The sequence below is a fragment of the Ascaphus truei genome, chromosome 8, assembly GCF_040206685.1.
Source record: "Ascaphus truei isolate aAscTru1 chromosome 8, aAscTru1.hap1, whole genome shotgun sequence".
Taxonomy (NCBI): domain Eukaryota; kingdom Metazoa; phylum Chordata; class Amphibia; order Anura; family Ascaphidae; genus Ascaphus; species Ascaphus truei.
Window position 1 is genome coordinate 51,819,442 of NC_134490.1, and position 12,776 is coordinate 51,832,217.

Sequence of the window (12,776 nt, forward strand, 5' to 3'; positions counted from 1 at the left end):
CGAATACATAATATGAAACTTCAATATATATTTTGTTTGTAGTTGTGTGAAACTTCAGTAACAAGAAATATTTATGTGACATCCCTTCATCCGCCATCATTTCCATAAAACACAACCTTATTCACTCATCTTTACTGCAGGGTAATGCTATAGAATTATTATTTTTTCAACTTAGTTGTTGTTGGATTTTTATAGGTAGAGGGGGTACAAAAAGAAAAAGGGAAGGGGAACCAATCCCAAAACAATACAATCTTTTGCATACAAGGTTATATCACTGTCATTTTCTCCTAATACTGTTATTATTTCTTTATTTCTTACCACTGGTCTGTATTCTTTTCGTGGTTTAACTAAAAATGTGGGGACATACAAAACAGTGGGAAAGATGGGTATGGAGGGGGGGGGGGGGTGAGGTTGGTGAGTTACAGAACACCAGGGGAGATGTTGGGGTACAGAAATAAGGATAAGTAGGTACATAATACATCTCTGCCTTGTTCACAAACTCTCTGTTACCGTAGGTTTCCTCTTAGTAAATCTGTATTGTATTTTAGCCTGTTTATTAATGTTTCTCCTTGATATACTATAGCAGGAGGGGCCCACTCCAGTCTCCGAGGGCTACCAACAGGTCAGGTTTTCAGGATATCCCTGCTTCGGAACAGGTGGCTCAATCAGTGACTCAGTCTTTGACTGCACCACCTGTGCAGAAGCAGGGATATCCTGAAAACCTGAGCTGCTGGTGGCCCTTGAGGACTGGAGTTGGCCACCCCTGCACTATAGCATTTAAAATCGTTGCCATGTTCCAGAATGTATTGAATAAAGCATATGTTTACTCTGTGGAGCATATAGAATAACACATTCATGACATTACTCTCCCATTTCTGTTCATAATTTTGAGGTCACCAACCTATTCTTTGGGACGATGAGACAGAGATGAAGACCATAACATTATTAATGATATCTGCTCATAATGACTCACACAACTACAAATGGGTGAAGCTCAAAATATAATATAATTTAATTGAAAACGAAAGATCAATAGCAACTTTGAGGGGATGAGTGAATGGGATGTGGAAAAGATGTCCGAGCGTACTCTTGACATCATCCAGTAATGGGAATTGCCAGGGGAAGACCAGTCATGTATAGTTGAGAAGTTGGGAGCTGCTTGCAGATGGACAGGAGGAGAGAGGTTGAACGAAGTAGTGAAGATGAAAGCCGAAATAGGAGCTGAGGGGTTAAGTCAATTAAAGCTTTTAAGCAGCAGTCCCCTCCATGAACCGTGAACTGATCCGTGGTCCCATCTGGAGATGACCTTGCAACTTTTTATTGGTTACCTTGTGGCTATATTTGTAGTCTGGCACAAAAAAAAACATCACAGGGATGGAAGGGTCCCTGGTCATTGGGGGACCACTGATCAACTCTGGGGGACCCCACTCACCCCCTTACTAGGGGAAGCTGAAAAAAAACGAGGGCCAGGCCGAAACTGCTACTTTAATTGGTGACATAAAATGATGGAGCCTTTACAACATCATTTGCTAATCTTTCTGGTATACTTTACTTCTAAAGTCTTATTACAAACATGAACTACAGTACATGAACCACTATTGTAACACTGGTTTGACTAAATAATTTCAAATATATTTATCGTAGTTCCTCTGTTTTGTATTTCACAGATTGCCTTCTCACAACACAATACAATTATGGACCTGGTACAATTCTTTGTCACATTTTTCAGGTAAGTGTCCCATGCTAAGAAAGTTCTTTGTAATGCAGGTTTAATTGGGTTTCAATGATAATTTGAAACCATTCAGATTTAGGATAAGCAAGAATATATTACAGTTAATAACATATACAGGCAGTCCTCGGTTATCCGAAACAATGCGTAACTCAAAATGGCGTTGGATAGCGAAACGTTGGAAAGTAAAACACGTTTTCCCATAGGAACACTGTTTAAATGAAAGGTTCCGTTCCTGAAGGCATTTTTAACACTAAAATACACCAAATATTTTACGCAGGCAATAAGATACGCAGCACACACATAAATTATATAGTGTATATACTGTATTTTATATATATATATATATATATATATAGTCAGATATGGAGATTAGCACTCACGGTTTTGTTGCAGGAGGCAGATGCTTGTCCCATAGAGAGTATGTAGACATATGGAGACCAGGGGATCCTGATAGCCAAAAAGAGACAGCACACTGCAGGTATGGTATCAAAAAAGTGTATTCAGTAACACAAGGCCGCCAACGTTTCGGTCCTCCCAACGGGACCTTCCTCAGGGCAGTATATATATATATAATAACATAATATATATTATAAAGTATAATATAATATAATATTATATAATATATATATTATATACATATAAACAACTTTGCAAAGCTTTGTAAAAGCATTGGATAAGCCGTTTTGGCGTTGTAAAAAGGAAGCTAGGTATGCATTGCATAGCGTTGGATAAGCCATTCGTTGTAAAACGAGGACTGCCTGTACACACTAAAGTGTATGCCAACAGGTTTGGGAAATCTAATATCTAGTGAAAATAAAGATTTTCACTAGACATATGACTACATTGCGGAATGCACCCAATACGTTTTCTTCTGTATTCACGTGATCGTAGATATTGTCATCAAATGTATTCAATAGTGGATACAAATTTGCACGCAGCTGAGATAGATGAAGCACAGTTGACTATAAGTGAGAAACGTTAGATCTGACTAGCACATGTGTTTGTTACAATTCATATTGCCCTATTTTGCCTCATTGCAGGATCAATCACTTCACTGTTATAGGACCTGGTCTTATTTTCATTTTCAAATATAAAGGCAAACATACACTATATGGTTTTCTCTGGAGTCAAAGCTGAAATCCGTGGTGCAAAATTACAGCAAATTGTTCCCCAACATATAGATTGATGGCTAAAAAAATGAATACAACTTAGATTGTAAGCTCTTTGAGACAGGATCTCCCCGCTGTTCGTACGTTATTTTGCCTGTATTGTAATTTTGTAAAGCTCTGTGCTCTGTTGGCTCTATAGAAATAAAATTATACATACATAATTGAAAAGGTCTCCGCTATTCCGCGGCTGAGGTCCTGGTATAAATAATAAATACTTAGTGCTGAAAGAAACTCTGTGATAGCATATTTCCTGAGTTAGTAATATATAAAATAATACATTTTAGGTAATGTGACCTCCAACCTCTTGCGTGGCAGATGTGACTACATATATTTTTAGTAGGGGAAAAAAGGAAAGTCTGAGATTATCTAGTAGCAAGGCGGCACCGGTTCCATCTGAAAGAGAGTTTTTCATTTATGTTTTAATGAAAACATATGTTGCTTTGACATCTTTGGTCTACTTATTTTGTATTCACATTCTGCATCTTAAATCTTCTTTGTGCATTGATTACATAGAATAGCTGCTCAGTGTTTGGCTGCTCAGATTGAATACATCAGTGACATTTCACATACAATGAGTAAGGTGTACTTGATTGCCTGTCTAGCTAATAATAGTATAAGTTGCCATTCTATCCAAGACGTCATAGCAGTGCTTGACTGTGATGGTAGAACTTTTGCATTACCTGAAGAAAATGTATTTGCCGTAAGAATATATTGTAGTTCTGCTGCTGTAGAATGGTCTCATTACATAAGAGTCAATGTTTTCCTAAGTTTGAGCTGGATACACAATTTAGCGATGGCCAGCTTGCTGTTAAATGGACAGTCTGATCTTACGATTTGATATTGATCAGTGGGCAAAGATGAAATTTACAAACTCAATCAGATCATAGTTAGATTAGCAATGAACAAATAGCAAAGGTAGAACAGAACGTAAAAGTAGGTTATTCCTCTGAAGTGAGTTTATATTTTTGGCCTAAGGACATTGGTTTCGTGTACTTCTGGTGCATTAAACAATGTAATCTTCATATCAGAACAGGGCACTTGTATACAGAATAGGATAACACAACATGCACACTGCACAGAAGTGATATTTTCTTTGGAAACATTTGGGACTGGGTATGAAATTCTCCTGGATTCATATCCTAAGCAATGTTTTGCTCTACTTTTAATGCTGCAATTTTTTTAATGGATAACCCCAAAGGTTTCCATGTTGTGGTATCTTCACATCTCTGGGGTTTTCACCAAGTTCATGGACAGTACAGGCTATTGGTAAAGATATTTTGGAAAGCTGACTATCTTCAAGGTTTACTTCAGCCAAGTGCTGGCCTTTTTCATGCAGTTGGGTATAAATAGCAAAACCATAAATATATTTTCTCTCCTTTCCATAATCTAAAGACATCAGTTTACCTTGTTTTTTTTCACCAATATTTCCCATATTTAATGATAATTTGAAGATCAGTGCTATCGGACCTGGGAAAAAAGAGAATTACTTTTAAAATCGTGTTTGTTAAATATAATCTTTCAGTCCAAGTGAAAAAGGTATCATCCACCATAAGTAGTCTATATTTATTAATAGTCAACAACAGTTTTCTGCTTCAGGCTGTAGATATAACTTTATGTTGAAAGGGTTAAGGAAGCCAAACCCCACGCCTCTCTGCTTACAATCAGGTTGTTATTCTGTTTGGTTCTGTCTGAATCTTCTGTGCTCTTGAGGGATCACCTACACAGGAAGAATAGTTCTATATGGAGCCTCTCCCCTGTCATCATAAAAAACGGTGGTGGTGGTTGTGGAATTGAAATTGGTATTGTACCAAGATCACAAACTCCCCTCTTATACAGATAGGACCTTGAACTTTAGATTTTCCAACTAGCTAAGACTGCGTTTTTCCCCCCATTGTTGATGAGCTTTTCTATCACATTATATTTCCAAGTCAAATCTTCAGGAAACAACTCAATTCGGATCCTTCTTGACCTCTCTCCTGACACTGTTGACCATTCTGTTGTTCTGCCCACTATTCACTCTCTTGGCATCCTGATTTCCCTCATATATTACCTCTCATATCACTCCTTCAGTCTCTTTTGCCAACCCCTTCACCTTCTGAATCTCTCTGTTAGTGTTACCTCAAGGCTCTGACCTACATCCCCCCACTGGTCTTTCCATATACACGCTTGCTTGGCGAACTCATTAACTCCTTTGGCTTAAAATATCATCTCTATGCTGATGACACAAAACTACATCTATCTGTATCTGACCTTACACCTGCAGTCCTACCACAAATCACAGATTCTCTGCCTGGATGACCCTTAGGCTACTGTAGGTCCCAAGTGGCGATGGTGTGCGCGGTGCACACAAGGTATGGCCCTCTATGAGGCCTTAACCCAAGTTGCCTCAAATTTAAAATGCCTGAGACGGAGCTCCTCATACTCATTGTTCTCATCTCCATTACAGCCAACAACACTACTTTCCACCAAGTACGTTGCCCAGCAGTTACATTCCACTCCTCCTCCTCTTTCCCTCACCATATAAATGCTAAGTCTTACTGTTTCTTCTTGCGCAAAATTCCAAGAGATACGCTCCTTCCACTGTTTCTCGAATACTAAAACATTAACGCATGCCCTCGTTCTCTCTCGTATTAATTACTGCAACATTCTTTTATCTGGCCTTCCTGCCTCACACATCTCTACCTTACACTCCATTCAAAATTCTGCTGCTAGAATCATCTCCTGCTCTTCCTCTTGAGACCTCTTACGCTCGACCCAACGATGTTTAATCTTTGCAGTTTTAACCTCTACAGCCATCTCACCTCTTAAATATGTTCACTCATCTTTCCCTACCTATGGAACTTTCTTACTCAATAGTTATCAATCACCTTTTCTTTACATTTTTAAATCCCAGCTAAAATCTCATCTCTTAAATAAATTATTTACACCTATATTACTACTGACTCCAGATGCGCTTGATCTCCCTGATTTGCACTTTTAATAAAGGCACTTTTACACCTTCTATCTCTGTAAGTTTCTTAATACAGCACTTGGATTGTAAGCTCTTTGGGACAGGGTCTCTATTTGCCTTATTTTATCATTCACTTGTTTGTACTTTATTTCCGCTTTATTGTAATTTTATAAAGCGCTGAGCACACTGCTGGCACTATATGAAATAATTATACATACACAATTCACAAATACTTTCTGCTTAGGGGCTCCCATTGACGCGCGTTAAAATATTTTCTTCACAATTCCACCTTACTTCTGTAGTTATCTATATTATTGTATTTTCCTCTGTGTTTTGTGTGGGGTGTAGTGTGCTTTATTTGTGTCTTGCTTAGGATTTAAATACTTTACAACATGGTTAGCCAACTCCAGTCCCCAAGGGCTACCAACAGGTCAGGTTTTCAGTATATCCCTGCTTCAGCACAGGTGGCTCAATCAGTGGCTCAGTCTTCGAGCCACCTGTGCTGAAGCAGGGATTTCCTCAAAACCTGACCTGTTGATAGCTCCTGAGGACTGGAATTGCCTACCCCTGCTTTAAAATATACATAGAGGATTGATGGGAAAATGAGGGATACCGAGAGTAAGTCTGGCAATGGACAGAACCCCCAAATCTTAATGAAAGGACATTTCACTGCTCCGGGCAGTAATGTTATTGTGAGATAGGGCAACTGACAAGATGCGGTGTGAAGCCAGCTGCTAGTCTCTCTTCCCCAAGAACTACGCACAGTATGGAGTGAATCGCACCATTCTGTTTACAGGAGTGAAGGAAATACGCAGCTCCTCGATCTGAAGGGTAATAATCCTTTGCAGGAACAAGGACCTACTGCGTGATACCAAAGTTATTATCATATTAAATCTAAATAATCCAGGGAGGATAAAGCATTGTGATACAGAAGCATCAAAAGGGAGCATCAAGAGGGGAAGTTATTATAAGAACCATACGAGAGATTAATTATGAGTTACATGTTCATTTGTATTTCGGTGTAATAATATTAACTTGGTGTGTTCCCTGCCAGTCGTAATTAGTATTGTTGTGAGGATAATAAAATGGTACAGCATAATACAAGAGATATCGTTGGAATGCAAAGACTTGCTTGCATCAAGGATAACTGAAATTGTATGTGAAGATTTGGAGGACTCTTTCTTGTTACTGACTCTTTAATCCTTTTGTTGATAAGTGACCTTCAATGGAATCTCATAAATTGGATGTTGGGTCATTGGCTTTGCTCCTGTTGGGTTAGTCAGTGATGTTGGGAGTGGTTACATGAAGCAAGAACAGATGGAATGTTACTATAAGAACAAACCGGAACGTTATTTATTTTTAGTGATTCTTACTGTTATTTTACTCCATTTTTTAAATATCAACTAAACCCCAGATTCTTCTTCAAACATAGAACCCCATTTTTTAAGGTTTCTCAAACAGCAAAAAAGGGTTCAACATAAGTCACTATATGGTAGTGAGAGAGCAGAGCACTGCCAAAATGATAAAGAGGGCTTGATGCAAAAAATAAGTTTATTTATTAGGCATAATAGCCAAAAAAGGGCAGACACACTAAATTAAAAAACTCTGACGCGTTTCCCGCCGTGGAGGCGCTTTATCAAAGAGTACTACTGCTCCATGGGAGTCGGGTTATATAATGGTCAGAGGCTAATGCACGCCCACAATGAGGTCAGCGTTAAATGGTATAAGCTGAAGAGTATGAGTAATCAAATGAATCCTCCGCCCTGTAAAATCTACCCCCAGAAGAGCGTCCAAAGCCTCTGAGCATCACCAAGTCCAATGGAGCTTAACAATAAACAACAATTAACATATTAACCAATCATCAAAGTGGAAGACTAATATCCCAACCAAACAATACTATATAACATGTAGTCAAGGAAAAATAAGTATATCTAATGACAGATAAAGTCTATAGATAAGTGTATACAATGGTGTAATATATGTATATGTGAAAAATTAATAATATTATCCCTTAATATATAAATGTGATCTAATATAAATGTGATATAGTATGTGAAAAAATAATAAAGAATAAGTGTGTATAAATGTGTAAATAACCAATAAGTATGTGATAAAAATAATGTTAGTCTTACCAATAAATGTGTAAAAATAAATACAATAAAAACAAGAAAACAATATAATAAAAAACCCCAATTAAAATATAATGTATTATTTGATAGTCACCAATGTATATAATGAAGTAACAAATTTCATGTCTTAAGTTGATATAAGTGTTAGGTATAAGAAAAATAATCTGAAATATAAATATAATAATAATGAATATATGATATATGTATATATAATAAATATATGTATAGTATTTAAACAGATGTTTAAATCAAAAAATCACATAAATATAAATATATTTATATTCATTATATATACATTTATTATATATACATATATCATATATTCATTATTATTATATTTATATTTCAGATTATTTTTCTTATACCTAACACTTATATCAACTTAAGACATGAAATTTGTTACTTCATTATATACATTGGTGACTATCAAATAATACATTATATTTTAATTGGGGTTTTTTATTATATTGTTTTCTTGTTTTTATTGTATTTATTTTTACACATTTATTGGTAAGACTAACATTATTTTTATCACATACTTATTGGTTATTTACACATTTATACACACTTATTCTTTATTATTTTTTCACATACTATATCACATTTATATTAGATCACATTTATATATTAAGGGATAATATTATTAATTTTTCACATATACATATATTACACCATTGTATACACTTATCTATAGACTTTATCTGTCATTAGATATACTTATTTTTCCTTGACTACATGTTATATAGTATTGTTTGGTTGGGATATTAGTCTTCCACTTTGATGATTGGTTAATATGTTAATTGTTGTTTATTGTTAAGCTCCATTGGACTTGGTGATGCTCAGAGGCTTTGGACGCTCTTCTGGGGGTAGATTTTACAGGGCGGAGGATTCATTTGATTACTCATACTCTTCAGCTTATACCATTTAACGCTGACCTCATTGTGGGTGTGCATTAGCCTCTGACCATTATATAACCCGACTCCCATGGAGCAGTAGTACTCTTTGATAAAGCGCCTCCACGGCGGGAAACGCGTCAGAGTTTTTTAATTTAGTGTGTCTGCCCTTTTTTTGGCTATTATGCCTAATAAATAAACTTATTTTTTGCATCAAGCCCTCTTTATCATTTTGGCAGTGCTCTGCTCTCTCACTACCATTTTTTGACTTCCCTGCATTGTAGCACGCACCGGCACTTCTTACACGGAGCAGCTGATCCATCCGAGAGGATTTCCTTCACTAGCTGCATGTGTCTCAGTCATTGCCAGTGTGCAGCCGATAACCCCTTCCCTCACCTGCTCCGGGACATTCCAGCATTGACGGACCCAATTTGGAGGTTCTGAGTGTGTCGTCCTCCCCACCAACAGCCGCCACTTACCCCCCTGCAGCAACGGACCGGTTCATCAGGAGTTTTCCAGCAGGCACCCGGTTAGACGGCCAGAGACTCTGCTTGCAGGGCTCCATTACACCTGTCAGTCTCCTTCACCGGGTTTGCCGCACGTTCAGCCGAGGAGGTCAATACCAGCTATCTCCTCCTCCCAGGGGGGGGTGTGCACCATCGGCGTGGGGAAATCGTTTCCAACGGCTCCAAACAGGTGAGGTGGGGGTATTCAGGCCCGCACATACCATCGGCACATTAATTGAGACACCTTTACCGTTTATCTACTCAGTTTTGGTTCTTTATTAAGTGCTTATTTTTCACTAACTGCCTGGCATATTTGTAGCACCACCAGGGGATCACCCCCATTTTTCTCATAAGTCACTATATATACACCGTATATCACATTACTCTACATCAGGGGAGGCCTACCCCAGTCCTCAAGAGCCGCCAGCAGCTTAGGTTTTAAGGATATCCCTGCTTTGATTGAGCCACCTGTGCTGAAGCAGGGATATCCTGAAAACCTGACCTGTTGGTGCTGTTGAGGACTGGAGTTGGCCTCACCTGCTCTACAACTATAGCTTTGAACTCACGACTGGTCCGCAAGTAAAACTCAATTTTACATCAATAATATGGAAAGCTAAATACTTATAAATGTACTTACGCAATACAATGAAGACTGGTTCATATCCAGTGTTGGAACCAGTAGGTGAATCCATATTAAACTGAGTATGTCATAGAGAACCAGGTCCAATAACCATCAGTATGTTAGTGTTTCTGCTTCAGGTTTGTGCCATGGTATTTAAGAAAAAGGTAGATAGCAGATTGCACACAAATCAGCGCTACACAGGCTCGATATCTTTTATTTTCGCTATCTTTTTCTCAATGTGGCACAAACAGTCAACAGAAAAGAAGCACAACGTTTCAGGAGCGAACTTGGCCTTTCGTCAGGTGCAAAATACAAATGCAATTACATCACACCCCTTCCATTACTCATGCCCACCATTGGAGCTTCGTATTCTATGCACATGTGATGTCACAGAGAGTCGCTGCATTAACTCGATACTCCTGCGTTGGAGTCAGCAGGTCAACCGCCATTCGCAGCATGAATATTAGGAGAAGAATATAAGTTACAACAGCGAAAATCAATGATAATATTGGTGCTTGTTAAAAATACAATCTCTATTAATACAGCATGAGATATCCGATCTTCGCTAATATTCTAGTATTTTTTTTTCTAATATTCTAGTTTTTTTTTTTTCTATCAGCAAGGACCTTGAAATAAAGACATTTATTAAAAAATAATATGTGCAGAACCGGGTATTTCTTGATGTCATATGAAGAGTTAAGAGAGTGATTTCATGAACGTAATCTATTTCACTGGGTGACATCGTTTCATTCTTTTAATATTTTAGTTTAAAGAAGACATCCCTGAAAATAAGGGGTCAATGCAAAAGCAGAATACCACATAGCATATATTTAATGAAAGATAATCAAGGCTATTGTGGATAACATTTCTGCAAGTTGTGTTATTTTCCTAGTGCACCTCTGTGCGGCAATGTATCAAGGTCTTTGCTCCACATTCTGCGCCGTTTGTGTCACACTGTGATTTGGGGAGTGACGGTAGGAGGAATTAGGAAGTTGTTACATGATGCGCAGATTATAATGAGATGCAGCAAACTCGGCGTCAATTTTGTATCTTATATATGCATTAAAAAATTTGTCGGGTCTGAGGTGGCATAAACTTTTCTGGCCAACAATTTGCACTTCCTTACATTTGATGCACATACGGGCACAAAATAATAAAACAAACTTCTATGTGCACTTTCTTTACACTGATACATTTTCCCCATAGAGTCTCTCACTATACAATCACTAGTAGCTAATAATTGTACCCACAATGTCTAAAGGATTCTTCCCATCTTCCCATCTCCTTACCTCCCGTCCTTTTGGGGCATTGTTGTTTTAGTTGTTTCTCATTCAGAAAGAAACCCTACAGTACACACTGACTGTCCCCTTGTTGAAGAAAGAGTCCTGTGCTATTCTTAAAGGATAAACATTCTAAGTCTGGAGGGTTTCAACAACTTTTTAAAGGATATTGCATTTAAACACATCACCTCAACCTCTTTAAATGAATTTCTATGAATGATGAGATGTTTATATGTCATTGTGAAAAATGTGGAAACCAAGCCCTCGGCCCCCCTCTTTGTTCTTCTTCCTGTGTCTTATTGTAATAAATCTATGGTTGTTAATAAATTGTATATCGCTCAGATGCCCACAGAATAAATAATAACCATGATCCACCATCTCTCATACCTGTCTGTATTTTATGTGCAAAACATATTTTAAGACTAAAAGAGAAGGTATTTTAATCACCAATCAGATGATATCTTCAGAGTCTGATGACCAACAATGATAGATAAAGGTGAGTATTTTGACCTGTACTCAAGGCTCATGTAGCTGAACTACCATGATTTCCATTGCTAATATTTTCTTTGGCCTCTGTTCTACACTTAGCTGTTTCCAAGTGTTCATAAATAATTTTGTATCTTGCTAATTTAAGTGCCTATTAACCCCCTGCATTTAATGAAAACATAAAAAAACTGCAGCTGTGCCTCAAATGAGCTGGAATATCACATATTCATAGTTTTGTCTTGTTGACACAACAGTACGTTTTTCTAGGATTTGGTGAAAATAGATTGTGGCAGGACAGTTCCTTTTAGATATGCAATATCATTTATTATTGGAATGCGAAAGCCAGAGCTTGTACAGACGTAGTATGCGGTGTTAAGCTGGTCAGGCAGGGGAAGATTAATTACCACCATTTCTCGCTAGGATAAAGAGCTGGGCTCATTCCTTTAGTTATACGCAGCAGATGTCTGGCTTTCATGTAAAACTTTCTGAAAGGATAGACCCAGTTTCGGGCGTTATTTAGGGAAATGTATGAAACTCCGATGATTGTATTAAACATGATCCTGTGTTTTATGGAGCACTGTCGTTGTAACGGTTGCGATTCATGAAGAACAATACAGACACACAAATCACTATCCAGATGGATTTTCCATTCCTGAAACTCAGGACTTGTCTGAGGTGACAGATGTAGCTGGTGCCCAATGTCAAATTAGCACCTCTCACTTCTCAGACCAAGGTCACTTCTTCGCCTCCACATGGCCAGTTGAATGAGCAACACAGGCTGCTTTGTGAGCTTCTCTTCAAGTTATAAGTTAGGAGTATATTTTGCATGATTCACCAAACCTATAATTATATTTGTAACACCACTATTTTTTGTTCCAGTGATGTCAGTTTTTTTTTATCATTAGCTAAATAGACGTTTTACGAGGGAAATAATTTGTTTTCCAAATTTGATTAAACTGCTCTTCTCATTAGCATATGTTATTAGCATTTTATTTTGCTGGTGTTAACA

At 37.6% G+C, this 12,776-nt stretch overlaps 1 protein-coding gene across 7 annotated transcripts in view; it reads left to right on the plus strand.

Annotated features, from left to right (window-relative positions):
* ATRNL1 (attractin like 1) overlaps positions 1 to 12,776 on the plus strand; it is a 662,687-nt gene that overhangs the window by 375,755 nt on the left and 274,156 nt on the right. For all 7 annotated transcript variants that reach the window (XM_075611983.1, XM_075611984.1, XM_075611985.1 and 4 more), the window contains one exon: positions 1,668 to 1,729. In XM_075611983.1, the coding sequence (XP_075468098.1) occupies positions 1,668 to 1,729 (62 nt within the window). The remainder of the gene's footprint in view (positions 1 to 1,667; positions 1,730 to 12,776) is intronic.